Source organism: Octodon degus, unplaced genomic scaffold, assembly GCF_000260255.1.
Source record: "Octodon degus isolate 3935 unplaced genomic scaffold, OctDeg1.0 scaffold00189, whole genome shotgun sequence".
Lineage (NCBI taxonomy): Eukaryota > Metazoa > Chordata > Mammalia > Rodentia > Octodontidae > Octodon > Octodon degus.
Window position 1 is genome coordinate 4,834,810 of NW_004524765.1, and position 16,651 is coordinate 4,851,460.

The 16,651-nt window shown below is 34.8% G+C and overlaps 1 protein-coding gene and 1 pseudogene across 1 annotated transcript; one reads left to right on the forward strand and one right to left on the reverse strand.

Moving 5' to 3' along the window:
- Positions 1-9,161: 9,161 nt before the first annotated feature.
- On the reverse strand, positions 9,162-10,011 carry LOC111813455 (annotated as a pseudogene).
- A 420-nt stretch (positions 10,012-10,431) lies between these two features.
- LOC101582952 (olfactory receptor 11H6-like) lies at positions 10,432-16,389 on the forward strand. Its single transcript, XM_023704156.1, has 3 exons — positions 10,432-10,527; positions 10,913-10,947; positions 15,471-16,389. The coding sequence occupies exons 1-3, from the start codon at positions 10,432-10,434 to the stop codon at positions 16,387-16,389; spliced, it is 1,050 nt and encodes a 349-aa protein (XP_023559924.1).
- Positions 16,390-16,651: the final 262 nt, after the last annotated feature.

Consider the following 16,651-nt stretch of genomic DNA (forward strand, 5'->3'; position numbering starts at 1 on the left):
TAAAATAAAATAAAATAAAAACAAAATGAACATACAGTTTTACCCTCTTGTCAGTAATAAATGAGAGCTCTTTTTACCCTATATTCTCCCCAGCATTAGTATTTTAGATTTAGGGCCATCCTAATAGATGTATAGTGGCATCTAAATGTTCTTTTACTTTGCAATCTTTAATGATATAATATACAATGTCTTCTCACTTACTTATTTCCTATTTATATGTCTTGTTGGGTGAGATATATATGTAGTGATTTTACCCATTTTTAAGTCATATTGCTCATTCTTCTTTCTATTGTTGGGTTTTAGTAGTTGTTTATGTATTTTGAATATATATCTTCACAGCATTATATATCTTTGGATATATATCTTTGCAAATATTTTGTTTTCATCTGTGACTTTCTAAAACCCCTTTCTTCTAGTGTGTAGGCACTCTACTTTTGTGTCTCATTTTTCCCCCTAGTTTCCATAGAAATGTAGACATATGTGATATTTGTCCTTCTGAGACTGGCTTACTTTACTTAACATGTTGATCTCCAGTCCCATCCCTTTTCCTGAAAATGACACAATTTTGTTATTCTTCACAAATAAATAAAACTACATTGCGAATAAATGCCACATTTCTTGATCCACTCATACATCAATGGGGACCTAGGCTTATTCCATATCTTCATTACTATAAATTATGCCGCAAGACACATACATGTGTGTGCAGGCATATATGTAACATGCTGACTCTTATTTATCCATTGTATGACAAGGAATGGTATAGCTAAATCATATGACAGCTAAATTATATGTTCAGTCTATTGAGCACTTCCACACTGATCTCCATAGTGGTGATGTTTTCACTTTCCCATCAGCAGTGTACTGGGGTGCCTATTTTCCCCACATCTTCACTGGCATCTATTGTTTCCTGTATTTTTTATGCTATCCATTTTTTCTAGGGTAAGATGGAATCCAAAGGTCATTTTGATTTATATTTCTCTGATACTACAGATGTTGGTAATTTTTTTCATGTAACTAATGGATATTTATATTTCTTGTTTGAGAATTATCTATTCAATTTATTTGCTGATTTTTGATTGGAGTATTTGTTCCTTAGGAGTTCTGAGTTATGTAGCTATTGTGTAGGCAATCTTCACCCTGCTATTTCCTTTATTATACACTAACATTTTTAATTTGATAAATCTCATTTTTAATTCTTGCTATTATTTATTGATCTATCACTTTTATTCAGGAAGTTATTTCCTGTGCACTTAACCAACACACCCACCCTCACACAAAGGAATTATAGTGAAGGATTCTACAAAGGGACAGTGTAAATAACTGAGATTTTCAACAGATTTGTTGCTAAATCTTTCTGTCTCTGTCTCTCTTCATACCTATTCAATACACTATACTTAAAACTCAATAAAATTAACTCCCCCAAATTCAATATCCCACTCAAAAAATGAAAAAAATGACTGTAAAGAAATACAAGTAGCCAACAAGTACATGAGAAAATATTCAGTATTTTTGTCGATAGGAGAAATGTATATCAGAGCAACTTTGAGATTCAACTTAGACTGGATGTCATCAAAATATAAAGAACAAACAAATACAAAAAAAAAACAAATACTGGCAAGGGTATGGGTCAAACAGGAGCTGGTCTACACTTTTGGTGGGAATGTAAATTAGTAAAACTTGCAAAAATCAGAATGAAAATTATTCAAATTATTAAAAATTGAAATTCCATTTGATCCAGTTATATCTCCTCTTAGTATATTTCCAAAAGAATTAAAGATGCCATACTGTAGTGGTACCTGCACATCCATGTTTATAGCAGTGGAATTCATGATAGGTAAGTTCTGGAAACAGGCTTACATGCTCATCAATAAATGAATACATATAAAATGTGGTATTTAAGGGCCAGGGAGATAGCTCAGTGGAATAAGTGCTTGCCTGGCAAGCACAAGGTCCTGAGTTCAATCACTGGTACCACAAAACAATTGGTATTTATATGCAATCAAGTATTTCTCTGCTATAAAGAAGAACGATATGTGTCACTGGTAATAAAATACATGTACACGGAAATCATAATGTGAAGTGAAATCAATCAGACACACAGCTTAAATATTACATGGTTTCTTTTATATGAGAAACCTAAAGTATAAATAAAAATACTAAATTCCTTCCAGCTCTAACCCAGACACAGAGCCAGAAGATGACCTTTTTTCAACCTCTCTCACTATTGTCTTCTCTGAGCCACTGTCCCATTGCCAGAATGACAGAAGCAACTTTCTAAGATGTTCTGCTTCTATGGACTCCACTAGAGCCCATTTTCCACACGGCATCAAAAATTATCTTCTAGAACCAAAATATATAACAGATACTTTGAAAGGGAAAGGAATTGTTCAAAAGGAAAAAATAACTGGCATGGGGAAAGGAAAAAAGAAAGAAAGGAAAAGAAAGAAAATATATATATATATATATACAAGATAACTAAGATAAATATACTAATTTCTATTAGTTCATTAAAAATGATTCTTTGTGCTTACATTGTTTGATTAATCTTTCATTTCTGTATCTTGTAATCTGAACAACTATTTTGAAGAAAACAATACACAATATATTGCTCATTACTAATCTATTATGTTGTTTTGAGACTCTATACTATTTTCTCTCTCTAAAATAGAAAAGATCTTCTAAAAGTGTAAATCAGATCTTATCTCTCTTCTTCCCTAAAGCCTCCATTTCCCATTTTCCTCAGATGAAAAGTTCAAGTCATTAAAATGCCCTTCATATGCCCACCAACCCCTCACCTTTGTTACTTCTCTGACCTCCCCTTTCTCCTTCTCACTTACCCTACCTCAAGCCATTCTGACTTCCCAGTTTTTCTTCAAAACTGTATGCCCACATCATAGCCTTTGCTGTAATGATTTCCTCCACTTGCAATATCTCTTCAAAAAATTATTACATGAACTAATATCTCTACTTCCCTCAGTTTTCGCCCAAAATATCACCTTCCTAATGAATCCTACTCAGATTCCCCTATTTAAGAGCAACTTGCTACCCTGAACATACTGGTAATCCCAACTTTCTTTACTTAAAAGTACTTTTACCTATAGAACTTCTAAAATACCACTTTCTAAAATAATTCTACTTTTCATTATTAAATTTGTGTCCCCACAGTGGGATTATATTTTAAAAGCATTACCCTTTTAAAAATATACATACTAAAGAATTTATAAATAAAATTTAAAAACAAATTGAATTTGAAAAAATAGTCCAAGAGATATGAAAAAGGTTAATATTCTTACCATATAAAGAATGCAGAAAAAAAAAAGAATGCAGAAAATTTAATGAGGAAAATATGAAACACCTGATTTATAAGAGAAAAAATATGAACAATTTATTAAACAAGAAATATAGATGACAAATATAAAGATTGGCATAATTAGGAATCAAAATAATGCAAATTGAAAAATGAGTAATAAATATTTTTATTCTCTGGACATAGAAATGACTTTTTTAAAAAAATGTATTTGGTACAGGGCCTCACTTTGCAGCTCTGACTTGCAGTGATCTTCCTGTTTTCAAGCTCTCCAGGGCTGGGATTATAGGTGCATGCCACTACCACGGTCTATCGACTAAGTACACTAGGGTGGGTCCAGCATGGCATGTAGTGCCGGGATCTATCTGCCCGTGTCCCTGTGCTTGACTAAGTAGGCTCTTAGTCCACTGAGCTATCTTGCCAGCCCAGGGATGAATTTTTAAAATGTTATTCACATGATGAGAATTCCAAAAGACAGAATTTTCGAGAATACATTTTAGAAAACAATTTGATAATTATGATTTCATCAACATCGAATCATATATATTTTTACCTCAAATTTTTTTTCTTTTAATTAATGTACTCTAGATCAATATTCTAAAATTAAACATTTAAGTACAAGTTTTGTTGTGTTAAAATTGAAAACAATGAGGGGCTGGGGAGATAGCTCATTTGAATAAGTGCCTGCCTGGCAAGCACCAGGGCCTGAGTTCAATCCCCGGCTCCAAAAAAAAGAAAAAAGAAAAATTGAAAACAATGAAATATCTTATCTACATTAAGAGGATGTTTTAAGACACACTATTATGCAGCTTTAAAAGTAATTAAAAATTTAATTGCATGGAAAGTTATTTGTATAAACAAAATGATAAATTATAAGTGTTATAAAATCTCACATATTAAAAGAAAAATGGCTAGGCCCCAAGACATTGAAAATATTCCAATTTTTTCTCTAAACTTACATGACTTAAAAAATTGTATTTCTTCACTTTTCTGACTCTCCCAAATTTTTGAATAAGCATACATTAGTTTGCTAATCAAAATACAAAGCCTGATTCTTAAAAACTGTGAAAACCAATGAGATAGCTCAGCAGACTGACTAAGGGTTTCCCTAGGCAAGTGCAAAGGCCAAGGTTAGATGGCTGGCACAGCATACCGCTCCAGCCCCACCCGCGGGTACACTGAGCTGGTGATGGAGTCTGAGTGTGGTGGCACAGGCCTGTAATCCCAGCACTAGGAAGGCTGAAATAGGAGGATCACTACCAGTCTGAGCTGCTAGTGAGACCCTGCACAGGAAAAAAAAAAATTGTAGCAGTGGCGCCCAGAAAGAATTAAATAAAATAATGCAAATAACAACACATCACAGTGCCTGGCATGGGATAAATTACCAGCAAATATTGTTTCCTTCAAGTCAAGTCTGGAATAAATAGCTTACCATCAAATTTCTCCCTCAGATTGAGCTGAATTTTGATATTGGCCTTCATTTTTGTGAGATGTGAGATCTTGAATAAATTAATTCACTTATTTAAGATTCAAGAACTGATCTTGAAAGTAAAAATAAGAGTTAAAACTAATTCACTGGATTATTATAGAAATTAAATGTGTTTATACATCAAAGTTATTAAATTATGTATCTGGCACATAAGAAGCTTAAAATAAATATTAACTGCTAACATTTGCATGGCAAAATAATAGGTAGTAGTGCTCAGCCATGAGCATTACTTTGGATCCAAATAATGAATTATAAAATAGGCAATCAAAATAGTTATCTGTTTTTTATATTATTTTTAAAGAGAATACAAAATGGTAAAAGAAAAAATTAGAACCCATACAGAATTTCACTAAACAAAACAGAAAAAATAAGCTTCTCTTTAGTCAAAGAAAATGGCTCAGATTCGTATGCCATATAAGCATAGTATTCACAGATAAAGCAGAACCCCAGGTCTAATTTGAGAAAATGTCAACCAGGTGTTTCCAATAAACTCAACAAAGGATAGGTTCTTGGGGTAATATCCATTCAGGCTTGGCAACCTAAGCCAAGAGAGTCCATTCCCACCCCACCCCATCCTCACCCCCATCCCACCAGAGAAGCTGGTTCTGACTGAGCAACGTTTTCACCAGGGACAAGTGAAGAATGCAAACTTTCTCTATCAGGGCTACTGGAGGGAGGGTTGGGAGTTAGGGGGAAAGAACTTTATCTTTTCTAACCAGAAAAAAAAAATCTTGAATAAATTTAAAGTGCAAACACAAGGGAAAGAACCTGGAGATGCAGAGGAAGGAAATGGAGAGAAGAAAAGGCTTATCTGCAAACATCATTCCTTATTCCCAATCAGTGCCTGAACCAGCTCCTTCAGTGAAAGCCAGATGCCCATATTTTAAGAATGTGGAACAATACAAATACACATTATATTTTCTGCATGGAAATGTGGGTTCAAGAAAGTACCTTTTCACCTTAAAGTCTCTAGCTTTAAAAGAAACCATTACACTCAGATTGCATCTATTGGAAAGGCAAAAAAGAAACAAATAATTATATTAACTTATTTTAATCCTTTCTACCACAATATGCCATGTTTTTTTGAACTTTTAATAGTCTCTTTAAAATGAAATCTAAAGAATTAAAATAGCAAACTAATGCCATTTTCTTTTTTGTTTCTCTAGGGAAGAAAACTGGACTGGAGATAAGATAGGAGTCCTTCCAATGACAGAAGAATAATGATACAAATTTATTTCCAAAACATGATGGCTATCAGCCCTGATAGTGTGGTGTTCCACTTTTTAAACTTAACTTCTAATTCTTGCCTACATTTTTGAAAGGGTATTGGTCACTTAAAGTAATATACAGCCTCTAAGGTGTTGTGTTGGAATTTTTTTCTTTCTCCTAAACCCTGGTTAACACAGAGGCCAAGTTTGTTGTCTACAAGTCTAAGCAGCAAATGAAAGGATGATAACAACCTACATGGTAAGTCAAACATGTCACAAATAGGAGGCATTTCAGCACTTGGAACATTCCACAAAAGGCAGAAAAACTACAAAAAGTGCTTGGGAAAGGGAAAAGACCTCCAACAGTAAGTGTTTTTAAAATCAATATTTTATAGTTATTTTTTCATAGTATAAAAATAATATAGGATTCCCATAGAAGAAATTAGACACATATAAAGGAAAATTATAACATCATCTGATTTTTAACACTACTATTAAAGCTTTACTTTTCCCCAGGAACTTTTCTATTCTTTTATATTATTTACTATTTCTGTAGAAAGGTAATAAAAACTACACAAAATTTTGCTATTAAACAACTGTACAAAGAACAAGGAATAATATAAAGTTTTGCTACTCAAAGATTCAATATTATCATATTGTTTCTTAGAAAGTTAGATTACTAGCCCCATCTATTCCTTTTGAACCAGAATCTTCATTTTTACATGCTCTGCAGGAAATTCTTCAGCAATTCCATGATTAATTATTCATTTTTGTAAATACCTGATTTTTGGTTAGTGGATATAAATGTTTGAAAATTCTGGTTACATCTAATATTTATGTAATTTTTTCAGCAATTTTTCTGAGTATTACTTTACATTCATCAAAACTGATTATTCATATTATATCATGACTATTCATTTGTGATAGTTTAAAAGACAAATGAAAATTAGATTTTTCATATTTAAGCTAACAATCTTCATCTATCAAGGTAATTGATTTAATTTCCATGTTATACATAAAAATTTCCCTTTAATGTGTCCCTTAACTTTATTGAAAAAGAATAATATTTCTCATTTAAAACCCTTTACTATGCAGATATTTAAGCGTACAGTATAAAACACCCATTACAGTGAAAAACATACAAACGTAGAAGAGGCACTTGTTAAACTTTCAATGAATTTATTAAGTGACTTAGGTCAATAAATAGCTATCAAGCAAACCAAAGTTTAAAAGGAAATCATGAAAAAAAAATAACTGAACCAAACCAAAACAAAAAACAGAACCTGATCGTACACTTATTTAATAATAGCAGAGAAGCAGGAATAAAAACCAACCAAATTTATGATAGACACTAATAAAAAGGCCAATGATATTCTAGAAATGTTTTACTAAAAACAATATGAAATATTACACTGTAATCATTTTTTAGAATATTAAAAATCAGATATTATAATTTTCTTTTTTATATATGTTCAATTTCTTCTATGAGAAGCCTATATTATTTTTATAATAAGTATAAAAATATTTTATGTTATGAAGCTTTTCCTTTTTAAATACTCTCTTAAAAGGAATGTCAACAGAAAATTAAAGGGGTTTCAAAATTTTCCATTAGACTATGACTTATGACAAAAATGAGCACAAATGGTTTTCTTTTTTCATTATGGTTATTTTTTGGAGAGATTATTTATTTATTTTTCATAATTTTATTGATAAATAAATAGCAATGAGACAGTTTCAAATCAAATCACTAGGAGAGTTTCAATAATTAACACACTGCACACATTCTTCTTAGTGGTTAATTGCTATACAAGATGCGGACTTGAGATGCTATTTACAAACACCATTAGAGCAAATCATTCTATTCATTAAGAGAATGTAATTATATATCTATCCTAACCACTTTGAATACACAGATACAAAATGGACATTCATCTGTATACCCTTTTTTTGCTAAGTTCTGTTATTTGAATATTATAGGTGTGTAAACTCAGCAAAATATTCTAAAAGAGTCCAGTAGCCCATAATAGCATTGGGTCTTCTGTTTAACTGGCAATGTCAGAAATTGTTGACCTGAGTCCCCTACAGCTCAACATAACAGCATGGCTTTACTTCCTATATTTTGTCTTCATACTTTTCTACTGGATGGTTAAGACCAAGGTAAAGCAGTACCTATGCAACAAGAGTTGTAGCTTTTTGGTCTGAGAAGGTCAGTGAAATGCCCTCAGGATTTATCCTGAGATCCTGTACCTCAGATTGTAGAACCTTTGTCGGTGTCAGCCATATGGATGAGTCACGGCTATTGCTTGGCCAATGAACACAAATGGTTTTTAATTGTTACGTTATTCAAAATCTTTGTGATAATATGGGAAAGTATAAATTAATTCCAAAAAACCATTCTATGGTATGAGTGGTAGAAAGTTTCATATTAATATTATTTTCTCTCTCTCTCTTTCTGTCTCCCTCTGTCTACATCTCTGTCTTAGTCTCTGTGTCTGTCTGTCTGTCTGTCTGCCTGCTGCCTGCCTGCCTGTCTGTCTGTCTGTCTGCCTCTCTTTTCTTCCTGTTTGTCTTTCCTTGTTCTTTTGAGACATTGTCTTCCTATGCATCCCAGGCTGGCCTTAAATTCTCAGCTATCATCTTGTCTCAGCCTCAAGTGCCAGGACTGAAAGCATGTATCACCACACCCAGCTTAATGTTATTTTCGAAGGCCAATTTGATTTTATGGAAATATAACAAATATTTATTGAGTACCTATTATATCCCTCATTGTATAGTCCAGCTCACTGTTCACTAACAAGCAATCCCAGGTTATCTGGTCTCTTCTGTGGTGTATGTCTGTGGGAGAGGCTGTTTGTATTCTTGGTGAGTGTGCTTGTGAGGTAGTTTGAAGAAGTCTTATCTACTTTTGGTCACTTGGCTCGCTCTGTAAAGCACTGCAGAAGACAGACAGTGAACCATAGTTCAGCTGGAAGCATTTCTTCTTTGAAGATGTTTTGAAGAGTCATCTTCTTAAAAGGCCTGTTCTGCTAATGTGATGAAATTCTCTTTGAGGTAAAAGTGGAATAGAAAATTCCAACCAGTCCTACAGAAATTGCACTTTACTGTCCAACTTCACACTGTCACCTAACTGGCATTCTTTATGACTGACATTATCTTAAAACAAAAAAGAGATGAAAGCTTTCCTATGCTTTTTATAGGAGATGAACTTGCTTTGGTAGCATTTGTGGCTGAGGAAAGCAGGAGAGCCTGGCTGAAGGAGATATATGTCACTACCAGCCACCAAGTTAAGTTATGGAAACCAAAGGTGACAGCTGTGGAATTGTGGATCATCTCCCCTAAGTGATCAGTTCAAACCAGGCTCCAAAAGGGATCCTGTGGTGTAAGGAATGACCATTCCTGCTTTATTCCTCCTGAGGTTGCTGAGAATGACATGGCACTTATAGTGGTGGACAGATGACAAGATAAAAATCATCATCCCAGTGATGTGGAACCAACATGCAAACAGTACTGTGCCATGAGGATCTCCACATTGGAGAAGGTGCTGAAGAGTCTCCGCTAGCTGCAAAGCCACAGGGATAGGAGTGTGGAAGAGCAGGCGGACGGTGTCAGCTCACCACCTTGGGACAGTACTGCCCCAAGAGTTCTGAGCAAGCCATGAAGCCTGTTTGGAAAAGGCACTCCCAGGAACACAGATTGAATAAGGAAACAAAGTAGGAAGCCATTCTACAGCACAGAGATGATACACAAGTGAGAAAAATACCTCTTGGGGACGTTCAAGGCGCAGCAGGTGGTGGTGCATGCCGGCCGGTTCCACTTGATTTTCCAGCAGAGGACGAGGGCTGTGCTAGCTGCAGCAGCTGCTCAGCAGGAGCCCATACCGGGATGCCACCCAAGGTACCGTGGCTGCCACAGGGCTGGGCCTCAGCCCCCTCCACCAGGCTATTACCCTGTGAATATATATAAACTGAAACTATGTAAGGTATTTTCCAGAAATTCCAAGTCATTTTGTCATCATAGAAGTAACTGCAGGAAAGAGAGAAGGATGTAGAAACAGAGAAGACTAGGGAAATAAAGTCAATGAGTTTCTCCAAGAAACTTAGTGAGCTTTTTTCACTAAAATACAATCAAATGGGCTGGTGAGATGGCTCAGTGGTCTAAAGCACCTACTTAGAACAAGCTAAGCTAAGCAAAGCACAGGGACTGCGGTTCAATGCCCCAGCACCACATGCCAGCCAGCCCCGCCCCCTGGTGGGCTGAGCTGGCCACACACACACACAAAAATATAAATAAATAAATAAATAAATAAATAAATAAATAAATAAAAAGTAAAAAAAATAAAATACAATCAAATGAAGTCTTTCAAAGTTTAGCAGCTATCATTGTAGTGAGAGTCTCCCTGTTTGCAGGATGTGTTCAGCACAAAAATGAGTGAGAAAGAATGGGACCTCAAGCTGAGCCAGCAGTGCCCATGGACAATCTCTAGTCCAGAGGAGGAAGAACACAGATGCAAGGGAGAACCTGTGTGACAATGGAGTCAAGCTCAAGTTTTTAATATCTTAAGTTTCCAGACCTACTAAATTATATCCCAGGGTGCTAATAGACAGATGTAGTTTCAAAGTTAGTACTGATTTTTTTTAAAGAATTCTGAAAAAATATTTTTTTTAAATTTTTTATTTATTTATGTGTGTGTGTGTGTGTGTGTGTGTGTGTGTGTGGCCAGCTCAGCCCACCAGGGGACGGGGCTGGCTGGCATGTGGTGCTGGGGTATTGAACCGTGGTCCCTGTGCTTTGCTAAGCTTGTTCTAAGTAGTTGCTTTAGACCACTGAGCCATCTCACCAGCCCCTGAAAAAATATTTTTAAAAAACTAAAATTTAACAAAAGCAACAGTTTTTAACGTTTTAAAGTCCAAAAGTTGCCACTTTAAAATATTTAATAACCCATATGTGCAACAATAGGAGCCAGAATGTATCCCAGAGATAAATTGTCATTTTCATTTCCTTTGTGTCATCTATATCTTAACTTAGATACCACCTATATCAATATTGGTAATATACCACCTATATCAATCATTGGTAATACTGGATGTTAACATAGAATATGTTTTACATGAATTGAAAAACTTTTCCCTGAGTACTAAACAATGCTGTGGACACTTATTCTGAGCATCTGTATAATATAACAGATATTAACATTGCTAGTGCTGCTAATTAATGTCCATACATCTGAACTAGTTACTCTGCATCTTCATTCTATTATTACTATTATTACTTCCAGCTGTTGAAATGATAAAAAGTACAGTGCATATTCAAAATCCTATAGTGTGTTCCTATGGTGAGCACATAAGTCATTTCCTCCCCAAGATAGAAGCAAGACCAATAACTGAAATGGGAATGTAAGAGACAATAAGGAAGGTTTTTGCAACTTCTAAAAATGAAGGATGATCAGAAGTGACATCCTCCCTACCTCTGTAACAAACTCTTTGTCTTTGGTTATTCCAACTAACCAGATGAAGATAGAAGAGAAGGCCTCTATAGCTGTTGTTGGAAGAGAGTGGGAATCACTACCAGCCTTCAACTTTAAAGTTTCAGTGAGTTCAAATCAAAAAGAATTATGTGATCCCTAAGATTCCATTCTAATCGAATTTTTCTGAGGTCAATGAATATGAAAATGCATGACTCCAAGAAAAAAATAGAAAGCCAGTCTTGACACTTTGTTTCCTCCAGGGTGCCAAAGAAAATAGGTGAATAATTGACATTGTCCCATTCTCATAAGTGGGTCCCTAGGACATAGCTTGTTGAATATGTTGATTCCATTCTACAAAAAAATAGATAGAAAACAGGAACTCAGAAATAAGTGAAAGAGGGGTGATATCTAACTGAAAATAAATTATAGTGATAAATTAAAGGCTGCAATAAATATAATACCCCAAAATGGAAAGAAACACTTGCCTATATTCTATTACATTTTTCTTACTGCTATTTCTTTGTAGATCATTACTTTGCTTTTGAATAAATAAATGAAAGATGAGGAGCTAATGTGTCACAAAAGTCAAATAAGACTAACATAACCGTACTATTAGCTTGTGGCCCCACCTTTCATAATTCAGTTGATTTCATAGAGAGTATCTCATTCTGAAATACTGCCAAAAAGTTACAAAGGCAGAGCATTTCATTTTCAATGATCAGTTGATGCCGTTTTATAACCATAGCTAAGGAAGTATCTGAAGTTGAAATCTGCATTGTTGCTTTTTAAATATTTCCTCAAAATAAGATAGCCATGTACAATTAAAACTAAACAAACAAACAAACAAAAAAACCCAAACCTATAACAACGTGGTAAGATCTGTAGAATACTAGAAAGACCCTCCCTACTTGTCCTCAGATTATATAATAATATCTAAAGCACCAATGCTGATTTTTTTGTTTGGTTTGGTTTGCTTTGCTTTGCTTTGGTTTCAGTTTAGTTCTATTGTTTAGCTCCATGTACTTTTCTCCAGGGATAGTAACAGTTTCATGTTTACATTGAAAGTCCTGCAGAATGGCAAAAACAGGTAAGATTCCAACCAGAAGCAGGAACATTTCCTTCTATCACTTACTAGTTTGGAATTTCCAGTATTTGACCTACTTGAGGCCTTTATGTCCAAATATACAAAATGAAGATAATCCATGCCATGGCTCCTCTCAAGGCTAAGAAAGAAAAAGAAAATACACATTGGGTGTCCTCTCCAAGATGCCTTTCTGAAGAGTACATTTTGTCTTCCATAGAAATGAGGTGCTGGTTGTAAGGTAGCACCCAGTAAATTCTGCACATTGAAACATAGGTGCCTGAACACAGATCACAAGCACAGCCACAATGATCCTACTATTTAAGTCTTCAGTCATACCCTTGCCAAGGAAGATAGCCTTTAAGAAAAGCTTATTTAATGTGATAACCTTATTATCTTAAGGAAACTTATTTAATGTGATTTGAAACATCTCAGAAACATTTTCCTATTCATGCATATTCAGACACCACTTAATCTATTACTTGGTTAGAATCCCACAGGCAGAAAGCATTCTTCTATATTTTATTTATTTATTTTAGTAATTTTTTATAATATTTTATTTATTAGTACATGTCTGTACATTTGCTTTCCTTGAGTGGAATTGGTAAATGCACAGACTACATCTTAATTCCTTTCCCTCACCACTCTGTCTACTCTCTCCCTCTTTCAATTCCTTTTCCATGTAAGAAAGACCTATCTTGCTCTTTTCTATTATTTGTCTTTTATTTTCTTCTGTATGTATAACTTGTAATTTTCAATACAAGAAACCATGGGATTCACTTCACTTAGCACTCTGATTTATTTCACTTAACATTATGGCCTCAAGGCATATCCATTTTCATGCAAGTGACTAACTTTATCTTTCTTTATGGTGGGCAGTAATTGACTCTGTACATAACACCACAGTCTTTTTTAAGGTATTATGAATTGTGCTGACAATCATATAACATGAGTATGGACATATTACTGTAACATGATAACTTTTGTTCTTTCATAAAGATACCTAGCTGAGGAATAACTGGAGGATTTCTATTTTTAGTTTTTTGAGAAATCTCCACACTAATTTTCATAGTGGTTGTAGTAGCTTACATTCCCATCAACAATGTAAAAGGGTTCCTTTCTCCTACAGCCTAGCCAGAATTTATTATTTGACTTTTTGATAAGGCCTATTCTTTCTGGATTAAGTTGGAATCTCAGTGCTGTTAATTTTCACTTCTCTAATGGCCAGTGATGCTAGAAAACACAGCTTTGTGACTGTTCTTCAAGTATTTGTTAGCTTTTTGTACTTCTGAAAAGTGTCTATTCATTTTACTTGCCCATTTTTTGATTGGGCAAGTAAATCTTGAAGTCTAATTTCTTTTTAGTTCTGTATATGTTCTAGATACTAGGCCTCCATCTGAGGATTAGGTGGCAAATGCATTTTCTTGTTATGCGGGTTGTCTTTTCAGTGTTGGTTGTTTGTTTTGCTGTTGAGAAGCTCTTTAATTTACAATCTTCTTGGTTGGTTCTTGATACATTGTCCTGGACAGCCAGTGTTGCATTGCCTATGCCTATGCCTTGAAGAGCTTCACATATTTTAACCTTGCAATAAGCTAAATGTCTGTGCCTTAACATTCAATTCTTTGCTATTTTGATTTTAGTTTAGTACTAAGTAATGTAGCTTACACTGCAAAGGTCTTTCACTCCCATATTTAGGTTGATTCTTAACTGCTCCATATTTCTTATTGTTATCATGAATGATATTATTTCCTAATTTCTTTCTCAGTGATTTTATTCTTGGTGTATAAGAATGCTATTGCTTTCTGTGCATTGATTTTGCACACTACATTACTGAATTTGGTTACTAATTCTGGCAACATTTTGGTGGATTATTTTGGGTCTTTTATATAGAAGACCATGTCATTATTTTAAAATTATGTTGATTTACAAGATGAAAGGGAATATAACCTCCAGCATAATTCATGAGAAGTTTATTTTTTTTATTTCTTAGCATTTTACAAACTCTAAACTATTTTTATTTATTTATTTATTTATTTATTTATTTATCTAAACTATTTTTGTACTTCTTTATACAAGTCTCTTTTTACAACTTTAATATGTACATATTAATATTCATATTTTATGCAGAAAATAATTGATCTTGGATAGTGAGACTTCCCCTAAGGAAGCACTACTTATGAAATGATGGAACCAGGATTCAAGCCAAGATCTATAATGTCTGAAAAGAACTAGCTGGTCCACCCTAACAGATCCCAAACCTTCTTGCCATTGTGACTTTCAAAGGATCCTCTGTGTGTTCTGATAATATCATCCTATAGAAAGAGAATAACTACGAATAATAGCTCCAAACCATAACTTAATGTAACCAAGTTGTACCTTTCTTATAGTCACTTTGGCCCTATTTTTTTTTAGCATTTGGTTTATGTACCCTTTGTTCTCTTGTCTACTTTGCATAGTCTATAAAACTGCAAGTCTGCAAATCTGTGAATTCTAACAATTGTAAGTGAATCACTTAGGATAAAATTGGCATTTCTGTTTGACTTAATGCAGACACAAATCTGCATTTTCTAGGTCATTATTCTCAGAGGCTGGGTACACCAGGAAATCTATTGAGGATTACAGACACTATATATTTGAATACCTATTTTTATTTGAAGAAACTTTTTTCAAAAAGCCTTATTTATTATATTGATGGCAGTGATTTATGCATGATGTATAAGTCAATATAACTATATAGAAGCATATCCTAAGAACAATATTTTGCTAATAGGTAATACTGGTCTAGACCCCATTTCATGTGTCCAGGGAAGTGTGATCATTCAGCTGGGGAGGAATCCAAGGAAAGACTCTCTATGGATATGTAATTCATGTAGCCATCCTTGCAGGATGGAAGGAAATGCCCTCAAAGACAGAAATACCTCTCATTCTGTGAATTATTTCATCCTTTTGGGCTTCCCTAGTAGCTGGGAAATGCAAAACTTCCTTTTCTCTATGTTCTTTGTGACTTACCTCCTGACTCTATTTGGAAACATGGCCATCATATGTGCAGTGCACCAGGACCACCGGCTGCACACACCTATGTATATTCTGCTGGCAAATTTCTCCTTCCTGGAGATCTGCTATGTCAACTCTGATGTGCCCAACATGCTGCACAACTTCCTCTCAATGACCAAAACTATCTCCTTCACTAGGTGTCTTCTCCAGTTGTACTTCTTCTTCTCTCTGGGAACAACAGAATGTCTATTTCTCTCCATCATGGCCTATGACCGGTTCCTGGCAATTTGCCGTCCCCTGCATTATCCCAACATCATGACTACAAAGTTCTGTTATGGTTTGGTCAGCTTTTGTTGGGTCTATGGTTTCCTCTGGTTTCTGATTCCAGTGATACTCATTACTCAACTACCGTTTTGTGGACCAAATGTGATTGATGATTTCCTGTGTGACCTTGGTCCCCTGCTGGGCCTAGCCTCAGCTTGTGTCCCAATCCCAGGGACTGTTCTGATATGTGGCACAATGAGCTCCCTCCTCATCTTTGCTACCTTTTTCTATATCATCAGCTCTTATACCCTGGTGCTGAGAGCTGTTATGCAGGTGCCCTCCTCCGCTAGCCGGAAGAAGGCCTTTTCCACCTGTTCCTCACATCTGGCTGTTGTGTGTCTCTTCTATGGCTCAGTCATGCTGACATATGTAAGTCCAGGGTCAGGGCAAGCAAAGGGTATGCAGAAGTTCACAACATTGTTCTATTCAGTTTTGACCCCTTTATTCAATCCCCTGATTTACAGCCTCCGGAATAAAGAAATGAAAAGTGCCTTAAAGAAAGTTCTGGGAGGTTTCTAAATTTGTCAGTGACATTAATGAGTTATATTCAAATAAGTTAATACTATAATCTTTTGTTAGTGAAGAGCCATAAAACTGGAAAGTAGATGTGAAATTTTCAAAATCCTAAATGCCATATCAAGAAGAAAGCCTTCTCCCAAGCAAAATCAATTGCCTCTTTCATAGTAGGTTACTCACACATCGGTTGAACATGTCTTCCATTCTCTTTGTACTATATTTAGTTGTACACAAATCTGTTTCCACATCCTCCCTCTATTTTTTG

What these genes read in the sequence shown, in the direction of transcription:
- LOC101582952 (XM_023704156.1), top strand. Translation starts at nt 10,432, where the DNA reads ATGAGTGAGAAAGAATGGGACCTCAAGCTGAGCCAGCAGTGCCCATGG. An exon ending in ACAGATGCAAGGGAGAACCT is followed by an intron (nt 10,528 to 10,912) that starts GTGTGACAATGG and finishes AACGTTTTAAAG; the next exon opens with TCCAAAAGTTGCCACTTTAA. An exon ending in TTTAAAATATTTAATAACCC is followed by an intron (nt 10,948 to 15,470) that starts ATATGTGCAACA and finishes AGACAGAAATAC; the next exon opens with CTCTCATTCTGTGAATTATT.